Source organism: Pyrus communis, chromosome 7, assembly GCF_963583255.1.
Source record: "Pyrus communis chromosome 7, drPyrComm1.1, whole genome shotgun sequence".
Taxonomy (NCBI): Eukaryota; Viridiplantae; Streptophyta; class Magnoliopsida; order Rosales; family Rosaceae; genus Pyrus; species Pyrus communis.
In genome coordinates, this window is record NC_084809.1 from 25,206,439 (window position 1) to 25,222,514 (window position 16,076).

The 16,076-nt window shown below is 39.8% G+C and overlaps 1 protein-coding gene across 1 annotated transcript; it reads left to right on the forward strand.

The window, feature by feature from the left end:
* Positions 1-1,867: 1,867 nt before the first annotated feature.
* On the forward strand, positions 1,868-3,625 carry LOC137740083 (uncharacterized). The gene is made up of 4 exons (XM_068479883.1): positions 1,868-1,995; positions 2,370-2,555; positions 2,656-2,719; positions 2,978-3,625. The coding sequence occupies exons 1-4, from the start codon at positions 1,868-1,870 to the stop codon at positions 3,269-3,271; spliced, it is 672 nt and encodes a 223-aa protein (XP_068335984.1). The 3' UTR covers positions 3,272-3,625.
* Positions 3,626-16,076: the final 12,451 nt, after the last annotated feature.

Here is a 16,076-nt window from a genome sequence, read left to right on the forward strand (position 1 = left end):
ATTTTGCTTCTGTGAAACTCCTAGCTCAAATCATTAAGCTTATGGCTCAACACCATAATTATTCAATTAAGTCCATTCGATTGGATAATGTGGGAATGATTACATCACAATCTTTCGATGATTATTGCACTGTTGGGGTTGAAGTTGAACATCCTACCATGTTCATACCCAAAACAACATGGGATAAGTTTTTATAAAGCTCTTTCTAGTGATAGCTCGGACCTTGGTTATGCGAACCAACCTGTTTGGCTGCGGCTATGCAATATTGCATGTAACCATATTAGTCCACTTGAGGCCCACCACTACCTAATCTCATTCACCGCTACAGTTCGTTATTAGGTACGAGCTTGACGTTTTGCACTTGTGTGTGTTTGGTGTGCAGTCTATGTAGCAATGTAGCCACCACTGCATACCAAAATGGATCCGTGGAGAAAAATAGGAATTTGTGCCAGTTATGATTCGTCATCCACTATTAGCTACTTAGAGCCCTTGACAGGCGATCTCTTTACCACACGTTTTGCGGATTGTCACTTTGATGAAACAGTTTTTCTATCATTAGGTGGAGATAAGAATGCTAAACTTCTAGAAAAGCACCGCGAATTGTCATGGATTACCACCATTATGTCTCATTTAGATCTCTGCATTACCAGTCTGAAACTACCATGCGTAATCTAGGTCTATAGAGCATTGTTCAAAGCATGCTAGATGCTTTTTCCGATCTAGCAAAAGTGATAAGATCACATATATCTGTTGTGAACGTGCCTTCAAGGATCAGCGTACCAAACGAACATCGCCTCATAAACTTAAAATGTTGGTTATAATTTTATATAAGGTCAAAAATTATAGTTATTTTTTCAAATTTCCCGTCGGAAAGACATACCTATACCACATGTTGATAAAAGACATTTTACCTATGATGGAAGTATCTATAAAAATAAATAAAAATTAATCTACCTATCTTCTATGGAAATAGTTCAAAAATTGCATCATCCATAGATTTATAAATCCATACTAGTATATATGTTGATAAATATAGTACCTACAACATAGATTAGTAAACACCTTTAATCTATGATGGAGTTTGAAGAAAAAAATTGAGATATGAGTTCGGAGTAAGAAAAATGAGAAACAGTGTTTAATTCTTATATTTAATTCTAAATTTGTGTAAAACATAAACTTATAAATAAAGAATGACATTTATCACAATTTGATAAAACAAATTATAAAAAAATTGAGGTAAATAATCAATGAATAGTCCTAATATAAGCGTCCGTTGGCAAATACTTTTAAATTATTGAAAGCATTTTTTGAGAAAAAAATTTAATTCCAAAAGCACTTAAAGTGCATGTTTTTTTTTGCAAGAAGCACTAACTAAGTGCTTTTAGAAAGCACTTTAAATGTTTTTCCTTGATTAACTTGTATTTTTACTAAGGATTGACTTAAAAAATATTTTATCTAAAAGTGTTTTTAACCATTTAAAAGCACTTACCAAGTGGCCACTCAGTACTACGGTCTGGTGGTATTCCAATTCGCTTAGATATAAGAGGTCTTAGGTTCGAATCTCGTGGATAACGAATTCGATACCAAATTAGATTACCTATTGTGTTACTTAGCTGAACTTCTCTTTCTCCTAATATAAAAATATTGATGAACTGAAAAAAATGCACTTACCAAGTGGACCCAACCTAATAATAACACATGTCAAGTTTACTTGGAAAAAAATTTGTCTTTGCTCTGAGAAGGGAAACAAATCCACGCGGATTCGTAGCTGTGATTTGGGAAGACGATTAAAGAATACAGATTAAAGGGGAAATAAATTCACGCGGTTCAGATAAAACAAGGTTAAGAAACAAGCACGTGGATGAAAATGACGTCGTACCACCGTCGCCACCACTATATAAAAATAAAACGAATCCCATATCCCGTTACCACCCTCCTTCCTTCCGCCACTGCCCCTCCGTCCCTCGCCTTCTTCCCCCGGAGGCTTCCCGCCAGGTATCTCTCTCTGTCCAAACTCCGATAGTAGCTGGCCTAGTGTTTATTTCAGATCTGTCGCGTTGAATTTTAGTTATTATTTCCCTAATTTTAGTCAATAACCCACAAAATTTGTGTAACAGATCCGAGTCAAATGTTGGTTGTGTTTGATTTGATTTGATTTTTTTTTTTTCTGGATTATATCTTTTGAATTTCTGGGAAGACAGAATTTTGTGGTCAGATATTGTTTTGTAAATCGGTTTGAGCTGTCTTTACTATTCGCAAAACCAATTTTAAACCCCTAATTTCTGATGCGATTTTGGGCGACGACTTCCGATGAAATCGAAGCCGTCTCAGCTTGGGTTTTGATGCGAAAAATTACGGCCTTTTTGTAGAACAGGAAAGGTGTCGAAAATGAACCATTTCAATGTTCAGCAGCAGAACGCCTCTTTCGTGGGCTGTGAAGACATCCGAGGTTCTGCCTTGATGTCTGACACCAAGGAGCCTGTGATTTGCCCCAAGCCCAGGCGAGTCGGGATTTTGTCAAACAACCCCATTAGACCCTTGCGGTGGCAGATGAGGTACTTTTTCTTCTCCAATGCTGTCCCTTCCACCTTATGTTGGTTATTATGTTTTATTTATAGGTTATAACATTTATCTTCTCTTCTTTGCGATTAGCAGTCATCAACCGGAGTTATGTGACTCAAAAGCTGGGGCAGAGCTTCTGGACCTTATTCTCAGCAAGGTAAAATTGTTACTTCTTTTCCTTATAATTAATTTTGGTTTCTATGTAAATGATGATCTGGATTCAGTTCATACGGATGAACGATTAAATGGTTGATCAAATTTGGAGCTGCACGCTATTTGATCTTACGCATTTTGCTTTTCCCTTATATAATAAATTGTGTAGATATCTGTTGCCAAATGACTGCACCACGGTGATGTTGTTGTTTTGTACTCGATGTTATGATATTATGATTGGCTAACATTTTGGTATCTACAGGAGGGTTATGGGTTGGAGCAATCATCTAACGAGGTTGCCTTATCGCCCCCATATTTTTGCATTTCCCCTCCTAGTAGGGCTGCTAACCCATTAATTCAAGATGCCCGATTTGGAGATGAGAAGCTCACTCCTGTTTCAGCATTGCCTGTTCCATCTCCATCAACTTTATCATCGCCACGCAAAGCAGGTTGTGTTAGAATGAAGTATGGGCTTAAACCTGCTGCAGCTAGAGTAGAGGGATTTGACTATCTCAATAGGGATCGCCAAAGTTCCCGCATCCCAGCATTTGCCTAAACTTCATCGAAATAAGTGTACATATAAGGAGGAAAGCTAAATGCCACCACAGCTCACAAGTACAGCGGACTTAACAAGAAGAGTGAATTTTGACAATTTTTGGAGAACTTGAGATCTAGTAGTACTGTATATAGCGTATGTTGTTGTCGATGATCATCTCAGTTGCTAATATCTGCAAGTAGTTTGATGGGAACATTACAAAAAGAGTGTCGAACTGTCAAACCTTTTGTTATGGAAAAAGGGTTTGTATGTGTCTAAAGCCTTTGCACTGTTGTAATGTAAGATGGGTCATAATTTTTCTGGCAATCACCAGGAAGAGTGTATGAAAGCTTAATGGTGATTTAGTTTGGTCTATTAATCTGTAAATGTATTTTGGTTATATTTTTGGATATAAATGTGTTCTGGTAATTTTCGGTACTTCCGTATTTGCCGGCTATGCTTTATCTTAGTCTTGCCTGTATCTAAGAAAAGCATCTCGCAAATGCCGATTTTTCAATGTGCTTGCTATGCTTGACTTACGTCAAATTTGTTATTCACGATAGTTAGAATTTAATACTTCTTACTCACACGTAGAGGTTATTTTTCTTTTGTTGGTTTGATTGATCGTATATTTTAATCCCCTCAAATATGTTTGATCGTTGGTTACTCAAGCTGTAGAAATACTTTGCTATTTCTACAGCCAAGATCGGTTAGACATTTTTTATCCCAATGTGGTGTGAGCCCAGCTCCCAATACAAAGCTTCTGAGATTTAATCTTAAGATCTTTATTTAAGTTAGGCTTAGGGGCTGAATAAGAATTCAAGAGTTTTAGGGTTTCAAGATGAATAAGAATTCAAGAGTTTTAGGTTTTCCTAGCAAAGGAATGGTTACCATGTCTCTTTGTACCAATAGGGTTTGAGTGGTTGCCCATGATGGTACACATAGTGTTCGGGCAAAGATTTCTCTGGAGAAGGATCCTCGGACCTTAGTATAGCTCCACAAGGGATTGGCACTAAGGATGTGTAGTCAGGCTCTTGCTTGTTGATGTGCTTCAAGAAGAGGACATAGCTAGTTCTGAAAGGCGCCTTTGTGGGGCCTTAGGTGTAGGCCTTGAAGCTCGCAATCAAAACTAACTAAGTGCTAGGTGTGCCACTGCTATCTCAGTATAGCAGATGTAGAACAAGTGTGTTTTTAGTTGATTACTTGCACCCCAAGTTACTCGGACTTCTTTTTAACAAAGGATTGTCGTGGATGGGTTAAGTGCACATTAAGTTCTTTTTCTTGCCTTGTAAACAAGGAATTTTAGTTCATGGTCTTGTATGTTCGAATGAAGGGAGTCCAGAGCCCCTTAAGTCATTTGTTTGGTCCTAGATTGCTTTTAATGAAGACATATCCATTAAACTAACCAGATCCAGATACAAAACTCTTAAAGTAGGAAAGCAGGTGGATATGACTTGAATACATATTGGAAAATGCATTAAGTAATAGATCTATTAACTTAGAAAACAAACAAAGAGCTTCAGGCAAGATTTCACCTTGTATGGCAAGGTTGAACTTCTTGCAATTGCTTTTCTTTGAATTAATAGGGGTTTATATGCTAAAATGGGATGGATGGTAAACAAGTTTACACAAGGGAATCGATACTACGGCACTGAGGGAGATATCAGAGCTTTAAATTGGACAAGAGATAACTTCTTGCCAAAAAGGACTGAATCTGGGTTGATTTCAGCTTTTAGATGCAAATCTAGCTTGAGAACAGAGTTTGCATTTTTTTTTTGTTTGATTGGTTGAGTGTCCTTGTCTCTGGGGCCTCTTTCTCCTTTTATAGGTAATTTAGCCCGACTGCTGTAACTTTGTTCTTGCCCGAAAGCACTTTGAGGGTAGTGAGTCATTAGCTTTTTACTTGGAATGCCACTAGAAAGTATTCTTTGGCTGGTAGTAGGTTAGTCTCCATCACTTGTCCCTTCAATGGTAAGAACGTGGCTTATATCTTGGCTAAGAAGGCTTCAATCTGCCCTTGGGCTTGATGATGGCTTCGGGCAAGACCTCTTTTAGTTGGCATCCTTGGGCTTTCCTTCATTCAAATCCAATGTTCAAATATTAACCCAAATAGTGCCCCCTTTAATCATTGTTGAGTCTGCAAACCAAGGCGTTAATAATGATTAAACAACCGCCAACGCCTTCACTCAGGACTTGCGCCATTTAAAATAATCGTTGCTTAACAAAACCTAGCACTAACCCACAAATTCCAATGTTTAACCAACCACTCACTATATAAACCTTTTTTAAACTCTCTGGCTAAATACCTTAGTAATTTCGAGCCTTCAAATTTCTTGAATTTCCCAGCATCCTTAGAACTTTCATAATTTCCAGAAATTTCTCCTTGCTTTCTCAGTCTTTTCTTCTAATTCCAACTTTTCTTCCCATATTCTTCTCAAAATTCTCAATGGCACCTAAAGTTGCTCGAACTCAATCTTCTTGCGAGACTAGTGAGGGGATCTCCACCATGCGCTGCTTGCTCAACGGCCTGCATTGCCCTCGGGTTAGCTTGCATACCGAACTTTTCTTCGAGGAGGGAGGAGTATACTTCTTGGGGCCTGCATAGACACCTCGGGTCCCAATTGCAGTAGAGACCAACATGCCCAAGGAGAATTGGTATACCTTAACCCATTTCAGGCCAAGTCGGGCATTTCATCTTCTAAATGGTCAAACCATCGTCCTAGCTTCCCACTTATGAAGGATGAGGCATGGACACAATGGATAAATGAGCTCGAGCCCATCTTTAAAAGGAAATGGATAGACAACGGAATTTATGAGCTGATAATGTTGTCCAAGTCGATTGTGATTGTTAAGCCTGAGCTACTTACAACGGCTCTCCTTTTTTGGAACTCAGGCACCAACACCTTTGACTTTAGAATGGGCCTCATGTCCCTGACCATCCTAGACATGGCGCAGGTATTTGGGCTGAGGCTTTCTGGTAGAATCGTGGACGTTACCCACGATTGGTTCCTCTCTCTCGCCCGACTACTGAGAGCTTGGACAACTCTGCTCCCTTTCTTCAATTAGAGTATAACTCTGCAACCTTCAAGAGTTGCAGAACTTCCTTCATGGGTTTTATCCCGTTTGCCAAGAAGGAGTTTGACCCTTCTTCCTCCAACACCAACAAGGACCAAGAACACATGTACTTTCTCCCATACTGGCTCAATAAACATGTCTTCCCAAATAAATCTAAAGGAGTGAAAGTGGAATGGATTCCTTTAGTAGAAGCTTTTCACAACTTTGACGATGTAGCTATGGGCCCTTTCTTCCTTGCTTATCTCTATCATCTCTTGTATGAGATTACCAAGGATAAACCATTTGAAACCAACTTGAATGGTCTAACTTGGATGATTCAGCTTTGGCAATGGTATTTCCTTGAGCTTCGGGCAGAGTCTGCATGACTTGGGTAGATCTAGAATGAAGGGCATCCATGCTTAGAAGATACCTTTGGTTTTCTGACCAAGCATTCCAAGACACCTTTGGAGAAGATGCTAGTCCCTTTAGCAGAGAGAGATTTATCAATTGTATTCAATCAAGGGACCTAGTTTAGGGAATAAGGAGTGGCCGCTATGAGGGAGGGCTAGAGGTTTACCACCCCAACTTCTGTGCTAGACAATTGGGTTTTAGACAAGCTATCTCGGTGTCTTTCTTCGACTCCATTCATTACAGTACCTCTTATCGTCTTCACTCTCCACAAGGAGTCATATTCAGAGCTGCCCGCCGAAGTCTCGAGGTATTGAGCAGGGTTGCCCACAAACCTATGCCTCTTAATTTTGAATACATCTCGACCTTTTCTTCCTGGTGGGAAGCAAAATGGAGCAAAAAGTATGGATAAGACCTGCATGAGGCTCATGATTTCATTTTCAAGCAACTTTCAATCAAATCTTATCCCAGCTTGGGTGAGTTAGAGAACTGGAAGGAAATGATTCATCAGAAGAACTAACTCCTTATAATAGGTACTTCTTATTTCTCTAGCTTGTAATTTTGTGAAATTTTTATGAATCTGTTTTCTTCTAATCCTTCCCTTGATTTCTTTGCTCTTTCAGCCCAAGGCAACCCTGCCGAAATGGACATCGGGTAAGATGAAGATGCTACAGATGCCTTTGTGCTCCAAGATGTCGTAATTGAGGTAGAAAAACAAGGTGTTGGAGTAGGTAGGGATGTCTCTGAGCTACTTGGAGACTCAAATGGTGAGGTTGAACCTGTTGTGGAAACTCGGGCCACATGGCCAACTCAGGCAACAGTAGTAGAATCTTCAGAGTCCAAGCCCGAAGAGCGACCTTAGGCTCAGCTTTCTATCCATGGTCTGCAGGCAAACCCTATAAAGAAGAGAACAAGGGCACATGTTGCTAAATCTTCTAAGTTTTCTACTTCTTTGGCTGAGGCGGGCATGGGTAGGAAGAAATAGAAAGCCTCTAGTAAGTGAATTTTGTTTTAAGTTTCCCTTCTTACTTGCATTTTGTGTTTAAGAGCTAACAACTTCATTTCTTTTGGGTTTAGGGCCCCAAGCAACTAAGAAGCCTACTGTCGTTTCCAGAGATGAGCCATTAAAAGCAAAGTTGTATAAGAAAGACAAGCCTGTTTTTGATGCTATCCTTAAGGAATTAGAGGTAAAGGTTCGATTCTTTTAAGTACCCCGCTCTCCTTTATTCTTTCAATATTTGCACTGACTCTTTACTTGTATTTTTAAATAGAACTTTAGAGGTGAAGGGTCCATTAAGCTCGATGCTTCATCTATACCTGCCCGACCAACGCATACTTCCCCCTCTCGGGCTAAGCCTTCAAAGATACATCTCTTTTCATTCTTTAAGTTCGTATCTTCACCAATTTCAGAGCTTTACTCTTGACTTTCATTTTTTATAAGCCAAGGTTAGAGGCTGCATCCTTAGTCGGGCAAAGCTCTACCTCTATTCCTTCAATTTCTCCTCCATTAGCGGTGGTTTCTACTTCCTAGTTTGACCCGTCAATTGGGGAGATGCTGCACTTTGTGGAACAGGACAACAATCTGGTGAGTATCTTTGGCCTGACTCTGCCTTAACATCTTTTTTTTATTTTTTTTTATTTTTTTTAATTATATATATATTTATACTTATTTTCTGTCTTATTTTTCCTAGCCATCTCCAGCACAAGAGTTTCAACCAGCATCAACGACATTCGGGAAACCCATAGTCCCTGAGATCCCCGTGGTCTCAGAAGTGACTAACCCGCAGGCTTCTCCTCATCTAGCAACTATTACAGAAAAGCTTCCTCCTCCTGCTGAAGGTCATGTTCAGGTATGAAAGTACTTTTTATGCCATTTTCTTTCTTTTCATGAGTTGAAGGCTGACACCTGGCAATTCTTGATGTTTATAGGCCATTGGTGAAGGCTCGGGCTTCACCCTTGCTCTTCAAGTGAATGACCCCATTCAGTCACCAAAAGAGACAACTCCTCCTCCACCTTCTTCCAAGGCTTCGGGCTTAGCTTAGGTATATTTTTCTCATTTTGCCTTTCTTCGATCTGAATTGCAGACTTTTTGTTAACTCGTCTCTCTTGATTGTATAAGGTCTTGGAGAGATTTCGGGCAGATCTCCTCCACTTTTAGTAGGCAAGGCAGCTCTTCCACAGCCTCCTCTTGCTTTTGGAGTCATAGGGATCTCTATCCTTCCGTCAAAGAAGAAAAGGGTCCCTGATACATCTTCACCTTCTAATCCATCTATCCCTTTAACTAAGGCTGTTTTTATTGCCGCTCCAGTTTATGGGAGTAGTGAAGTCGTGCCTCCTCTTCCTGCACCTATGCCCACTGTATCTTCATTGCCCAAGTTGTCAAAGAATTCTGGTAGATTAGAACAAAGTTGTGGTCCTTCAAGCACCATTTTGACCCTCAACAATTTCAAGATCAACGCGAGGTCTTCCAAACATGGATGCAGAGAGACTTCCATGCTTCTTTTAGCCTTAAGGGTCTTCAAGAGGCTAAGAAGGCCCTGACTGAACTCTGTAAAGGCCAATAAATGACAAAAGTTCAGTTTGAGTCTTTTCTTAACTTCTTTGAAAACTTGAGGGCACTAAGAGATCAACATCTGAGGGCAGAGTGGTAAGCTAACAGAGTAAGATGCTACAAAGAGAAGCACTCAAGAACTTCATATTCTTTGGAGAAGCTAGTGGAAGAGGGTTCTGCCATAGAGGCGAGGATCACATAAGTGACTTTTGAGATTGAGAGGTTAGAGGAGCAGCTGTCAATACTTAAAGCTGAACAAGCAACTTTAACCCATCAGCTTCACCAAAAGATTGAAGAAGTCAAGAAAGTAAATGTTGAAGTTCAGGATGCTGAAGCACAAATAGCCAGTAATAACATTGCTTTGGAGGAGCCAGACAAAATCTTCACTATCATGCAGACATACCATTCTAAGATAACTTCCCTAGCCAAGGATGTAAAACTATTGAGCTACTTCTTATGTAACTTCAACATTTACATGAAATGAAAATGACTTCATTGATTTACTTTAACTTGTATTTCTTCTTTGAAAATCAACTATGGTGAATATATAAGCTGACTTTAAATCTTTCATAATGTTTAAACTTCTTCAATGTAACAATCCCCAATATCCCACATAGGAGGGTGATATTTCTTTAAAAACTTAGCATTGATTGGATGCCTGTGCAAGCTTATTTCCAAATCTGCCAAGGAATACCCTCATTATTTCTCTCTATCTCTCCTATACACCAATAGTCTTTTGATTAAGGACCTGACTGCAACTACTTGGTCATTTCTTATTTGTTCTGACATTACTGGTGTTGGGGAGTTGGGACAATATGGGGTCTATAATATTCTTCCCTGGTGAGGAACAATCCTTGCTCCAAAAGCTTTTGGGCCGTCACCTTAGTTGGGCGGCCATTCTCATCAACTCCTAAGCACTGGACTAGGATTATAAAAGCTGGCTTTTACCATGTTGGCAATGGGGAGGAATGGCCGTGACTCGGCCTCCACCATCTTCCAAAATCCTGGTCTCATGGCTTATTCCTTATGGTAAACTGCTACTTGTTGATGCAGGGTGGAAGGCACAGAGAGACTCTGATGAATCCAATCTTGGCCTAGTAAAGTTCTATAGGTGGAAATACTATCCACAACAAAGAAGGCTAGCATCATTTGCTTGGAGCCCAAGTCAACTTCCAGGGGTAATATCCTATGAGTTCTAGTGATGGCTCCAGAGAAACTAGAAACTGTTAGATCTGTGGGGATGAGATCTTCCTCACTTTTACACACCGTTTTCATTTGCTTATATGGTAACACATTAACCACAGCTCCTCCATCAATCAAAACCCTCTTGAACGGTACTCCCTCCATATGAGCAGTTACATATATAGGCTTGAGATGGTTAGCTAGAGCCAAACTCAGGCAACTGAAAACCATTTTGTCTGAGTATACTCTCTCGGGCTCTTTCTTTGTGAGCTCGGGCAAACCTGTTCTGCCTGACTTGTTTTGTCCTGCTTTTTCAACACTAACATGTGCCATCATAAGTTCTGTTACCAAGTAATCACCTTTCATTGTGGCAGGTTGATCTGGCTCGGCATAAAACATGGTAGATAAAACATATGTCATATTTATGAGGAAGTTGCTAGGTTCAGGTAAGTCCTCATTCTTGCCCCCAATATGGTCCATGAATTCATCTAACCAGACCTGTGCTTCTTTTGGCAATATTAACTTATAATTAGAATTGTTTTCAAATGCCACGCAATGATTGGAGAACTTGAAGATGTGATCTCTAGAGGATACACTGCCATCCTCCTTACTAAAAGTGGGAAATGCGGACATCTTGGAGTTGAGTGGAAAATGATTCTGTTTATCAATATACTCTGGGTATGGCTTTTGGTAAGTAATCTTGAACAGCGGATGAGCCTAAGGTTGAGCATTCTGGGTCGCCATTCTTCTTAACTCAGCTAACTCATCTCTGAGCAGCTGGTTATCTGTATTGTTGTATGGGGTATGTGGGGCTCCCCATTTTGGGCTGCGATCATTGCCCGAGAAGGTTTCCTTCTTTGGGTCAGGCTATCTCTACTTGGCATCCCCTCCCTTATTGGCCAATGGTGGGGGCCGATAAGGAGGAGGCTTGTCTGCCTTGGTAGGCTTACCTTTTCCACTAGATTACTGGTTGACTAGCTCCAGATTCTTCCTTGTTTTTTCCTTTGTCCATATTTTCCTTTAAGCATAGGAAATAGGGGGATAACTGGTTCTTTCTCAGGGCTTTTTTCCCTCATCATTTCCCTAGCATAACCATTCTTTGGAGTAGAGTACTCCATATCTAATCTTCTTTGCAGACTCCCTGTTAAGGAACAAAGTCTGCTTACTTCTCCTCTGGTTTCCAGAGTGATGTTCTCTATACTTTTCAGCACTTGTACCATGGTGGCTTGCAAATCTTCATTGGTTACCTTCCATCCTGACTTCTCGGATGAAGTCGGGCTTTCTAGAATAGCTGGTCTTTGTAGGGAAGGAGAATCGTCTGGATGATTTGTCATGCTCGATCTTGGTAAACATTAGGGTGGCCCGTATTTTGTGTTCCACCTGAAGGTTTTCTCTTTCCTTCTTTTTCTTGGCATACAAGACTATGAATGTCCCACTGGGCATGCCAAAACTATGTTCGGGCAAAGATTTCTTCGGAGAATGATCCTCGGACCTCAGCACTGCTCCCCAAGGGATTGGCACTTTGGATGTGTAGTCGGGCTCTTGCTTGTTGATGTGCTTCAAGAAGAGGACATAGTTAGTTCTGAAAGGTGCCTTTGTGGGGCCTTAGGTGTAGGCCTTGAGGCTCGCAATCAAAACTAAGTGTTAGGCGTGCCATTGTTATCTCATTATAGCAGATGTAGAACAAGTGTATTTTTAGTCGATTACTTGCGCCTCAAGTTACTCGGACTTCTTGTTACCAAAAGATTGTCGTGGATGGGTAAAGTCCACATTAAGTTCTTTTTCTTGCCTTGTAAACAGGGAATTTTAGTTCATGGTCTTGTATGTTCGAATGAAAGGAGTCTAGAGCCCCGTAAGTCATTTGTTTGGTCTTAGATTGCTTTTAATGGAGACATATCGATTAAATTAAACAGATCCAGATGCAAATAAAACTTTTAAAGTAGGAAAACAGGTGGATATGACTTGAATACATATTGGAGAATGCATTAAGTAATAGATCTATTAACTTAGAAAACAAACAAAGAGCTTCGGGCAAGGTTTCACCTTGTATGGCAAGGTTGAACTTCTTACAGTTGTTTCTCTTTGAATTAATAGGGGTTTATATGCTACAATGGGATGAATGGTAAACAAGTTTACACAAGGGAGCAAAGTTTGTATGTTTGTTTCTTTGATTGGTTGAGTGTCTTTGTCTCTGGGGCCTCTTCTTCCTTTTATAGGCAACTTAGCCCGATTGTTGTAGCTTTGTTCTTGCCCGAAAACACTTGGAGGGTAGTGAGTCATCAGCTTTTGACTTGGAATGCCATTAGAAAGTATTCTTTGGCTGGTAGTAGGTTAGTCTCCATCACTTGTCACTTTAATGGTAAGCATGTGGCTTATATCTTGTCTGAGAATGCTTCAATCTGCCATTGGGCTTGATGCTGGGCTTCGAGTTGGTCCACTTGTAGTTGGCATCCTTGGGCTTTCCTTTATTCAAATCCAATGTTCAAATATTAACCCAAACACATAATGTGCTCTTATAGGTGGGGGTGGAACTTGTTATCTCGCCCTCTAAGTTAATCGCTTGACTTGGGGAGACATGACGATGAACACTATTTAAGATCCCCAAGACAAGGGAATCCTTAATTATTATTTTTATACTAAAAATGGATTAGCTGGCGGCTTTGTCACGGTAGTCTACTTTTTTCGGTGATCGAGAAGACTCATTAAAGCATTCCAACCTCCCTTTGACCATCATCGTGTGAGTCACCAGCATCAGGAATCAAATCCAGGACTTGTCATGTGAAATACGGACTTGGAATTCATCCCCAACCATTGGCCACCCTGTGGTGGTTAGACAAAGGATTCTTAATAGCATTGATGATGATGGCATATGACTAGGTGGAATATAATTATATGAGTAATGTTAGAAACACTAAATTTGTAGACTAAATTTGCAAACTAAATGTTGTATCACCAATTAGAAATGAGCACGTTAATCAACACTCAAGTAATAATCTATCATCAACTTCCATGTCTTTTAGTTTATAAAGTTTAATCTCCCTAGCATTACCCTAATTACATCCAGCCTTGTTAGTTATAGAGAAACCAAAAAACCGTTGGAAGCTAGCCTCACTAACTAATCCGTAGCATAATTTCTTTTCCTTGTGGACATGAGTAATACTACAAAAGCACTCAAACAGCGATCCAAAAGTGCTTTCAACCTTGAGCAATTAACTGCTCCAATATGAATGCACTTAGTTTTTACTGCTGCAACTTTAAAAAAAGCAACTTATCCGTTTGTTTATCTGAACAAATGCATGTCCATAAGTGTAGCTATCAAATGATGGAGATATGCTATAGGATTTGTGGCTCTTAATTAAACTATCTACAAGGGGACTGTTTTACAACCTAATATATATCTCTTAATGTTTTCTCTTCCCAACCAGTTGAAAAATTAGAAGAAAAAAATTTGAATAACTTCGTTGCATAAATGTATGTTCAAATGAATTTAATTAGCGCAAAAAAGCCGATTGGCACATTGCATTATCAAGCTATTTATTTATGTGATTAAACCAATCTCGGAGGAAAATTTTGAAAGCAGCCAAATTTCGGTCATGCTTGTTTTAGCCTATTTTATTTCTTCAAACTTTGGGTTTTAAGTAAGGTTCTAAAAGACGCTACGCGCTAGTTAGGCGGTGGGCTAGGGCCTAGCGCCTTGGTGGCTAGGCGGGGGCCTAGGTGGACTAGGCGGATTTAAGTAAATCAACTATATTTCATGTAAATAAGTGTTTGTTTATACTTTAAATATATGTAATTTCATCATAAACTAAAAAATAGAATGACATATATATTAGGAAGTATTAGAATATATTGAAAACATGGGTAACAAGTTGTTAACCCTAAAAACTACCAAGCCTACATGGTGCACAGATCGAGTAACTAATAAGCTAACTATGTCCTTGGTTGTGTGTGGGGCGTGCCAACTCGTCGGCTGAGTTCAGCCGGGGAGTAAAATATGTTGATGTGGCGTTGGGCGCGCTGTTGACTTCTTGATCTCGCAACTGCGGCTGAGGAAGGAATACGTCCTGACCTTCGAGTTCTAAAGCCTGAAGACAAGGCTGCTAGTTTCTTCGAAGTTCACAAATCGTTGGCACCGGGTTCGGTCTCAGTAATTATTTTCATGAGAGTATAAATACGCTGAACTCGTACCAAACTATACAGACAAAAATACTCGAAAGAGATAAATGTCTTGATTGTAAATGTGGTTCGGTCGTTGGAATGCTGAACTTTAAAATATACTAGTGAATATCCAATCATACAAAAAACTCGGCTTTCAATGTGCCAAGCCTAGTAACTTGGTAACACTTCCTTTCATTGATAAGGCTGATGAGATGACCTCTACCAACAAGGACTAGGAAATCCTTGTCGATCGAGACTTTGATAATAACCAGTCGGCCTCGAAGCAGTCCTGTCTATCTAAACTGAAGGTGCTCATCGATCGGTTGATTCTATGACTATAATGCTGTTTATCCAAACTGAAGATGTCACCGGCTACCTTCACAATGCTGTTTATCCAAACTAAAGATGTGTTGGCAAGAAGAAAGGAGGAGAGGATAAAATCTCAAGGTTGTTGAGAAACTTTATGTAGGGCAATTTGTGTATTGATTTGAAGGGGCCCTTGAATGATGCACTCCATTCTCTATTTATAACAGCAAGCCCCCCTCATGGCTGAACTAGAAATGTACTCGGATTAGAACTCCTCAACCCAATCTGATCAGGTTTCGACCAAACCTAAACTTTGAACCAAGCTCCTTAACGAAAAATTCATCTTCTAATTCTAAGCATCTTTAGCTTTAAGAGTCCTTGTTACACTAGGGTTTGACTGCCTCACCTTTATCTAAACCAATCATTCTTGCAACAGGATTTAGCCGACCTTGAATAGATAGCCTATGACAAAATTCTACATGAATTTTACTGAGCTGAGAATAACTCTAAGCTCGGCCCAAAATATTATTTTGGGCCTAAACATTGCTCCTTGCTTCTGAGGTATTTGGCTTACAATTCCTGGCTGAGCCTTGACTTTGAAAAAGCGATTTATTGCCAAAGAATAAACCCTTAGCATATTCCTTCTAAAGAACCAAAGAACATTGCAAACCTCGAACACTTTAACCATTCAGACACATTTATTAAGCACGATCTCCCACCTCTGTCAGTTTTCTCAAAACGTTGCAAAACTCGACACATGGCAACTTTTTATCATGACTGTCCATCTTCAATGATGTGTACCTCCACGTTCGAGGCGTGGAGAGATTGAAACATCTCTTCGTCATAACCTTCACCGTCACACTCAAGGATGCACCCTCAATTTGCGGGCTTTTTGTCCTCTTTACCTGGATTTCAAACATCCGTTATTATTCAGTCAGATTTACCGCTCATCTTCTAAAACTAAATCGTTGATTTTCTCCTTCAATTGCTTATAAATACTCTTCCCAGCTTCATTTGGATTTTCACGCTTCCAAACTTTCAGAAATTGTTGCCATTTGCTCTTAACCCAGAAAAAGAAACCAAACTTTAAAACCCAGAAAAACCTTCAAACCTAATTCAATGGCTTCCAGTACCTTCATTACCAAGCTGACCGAGGAATGCAACAA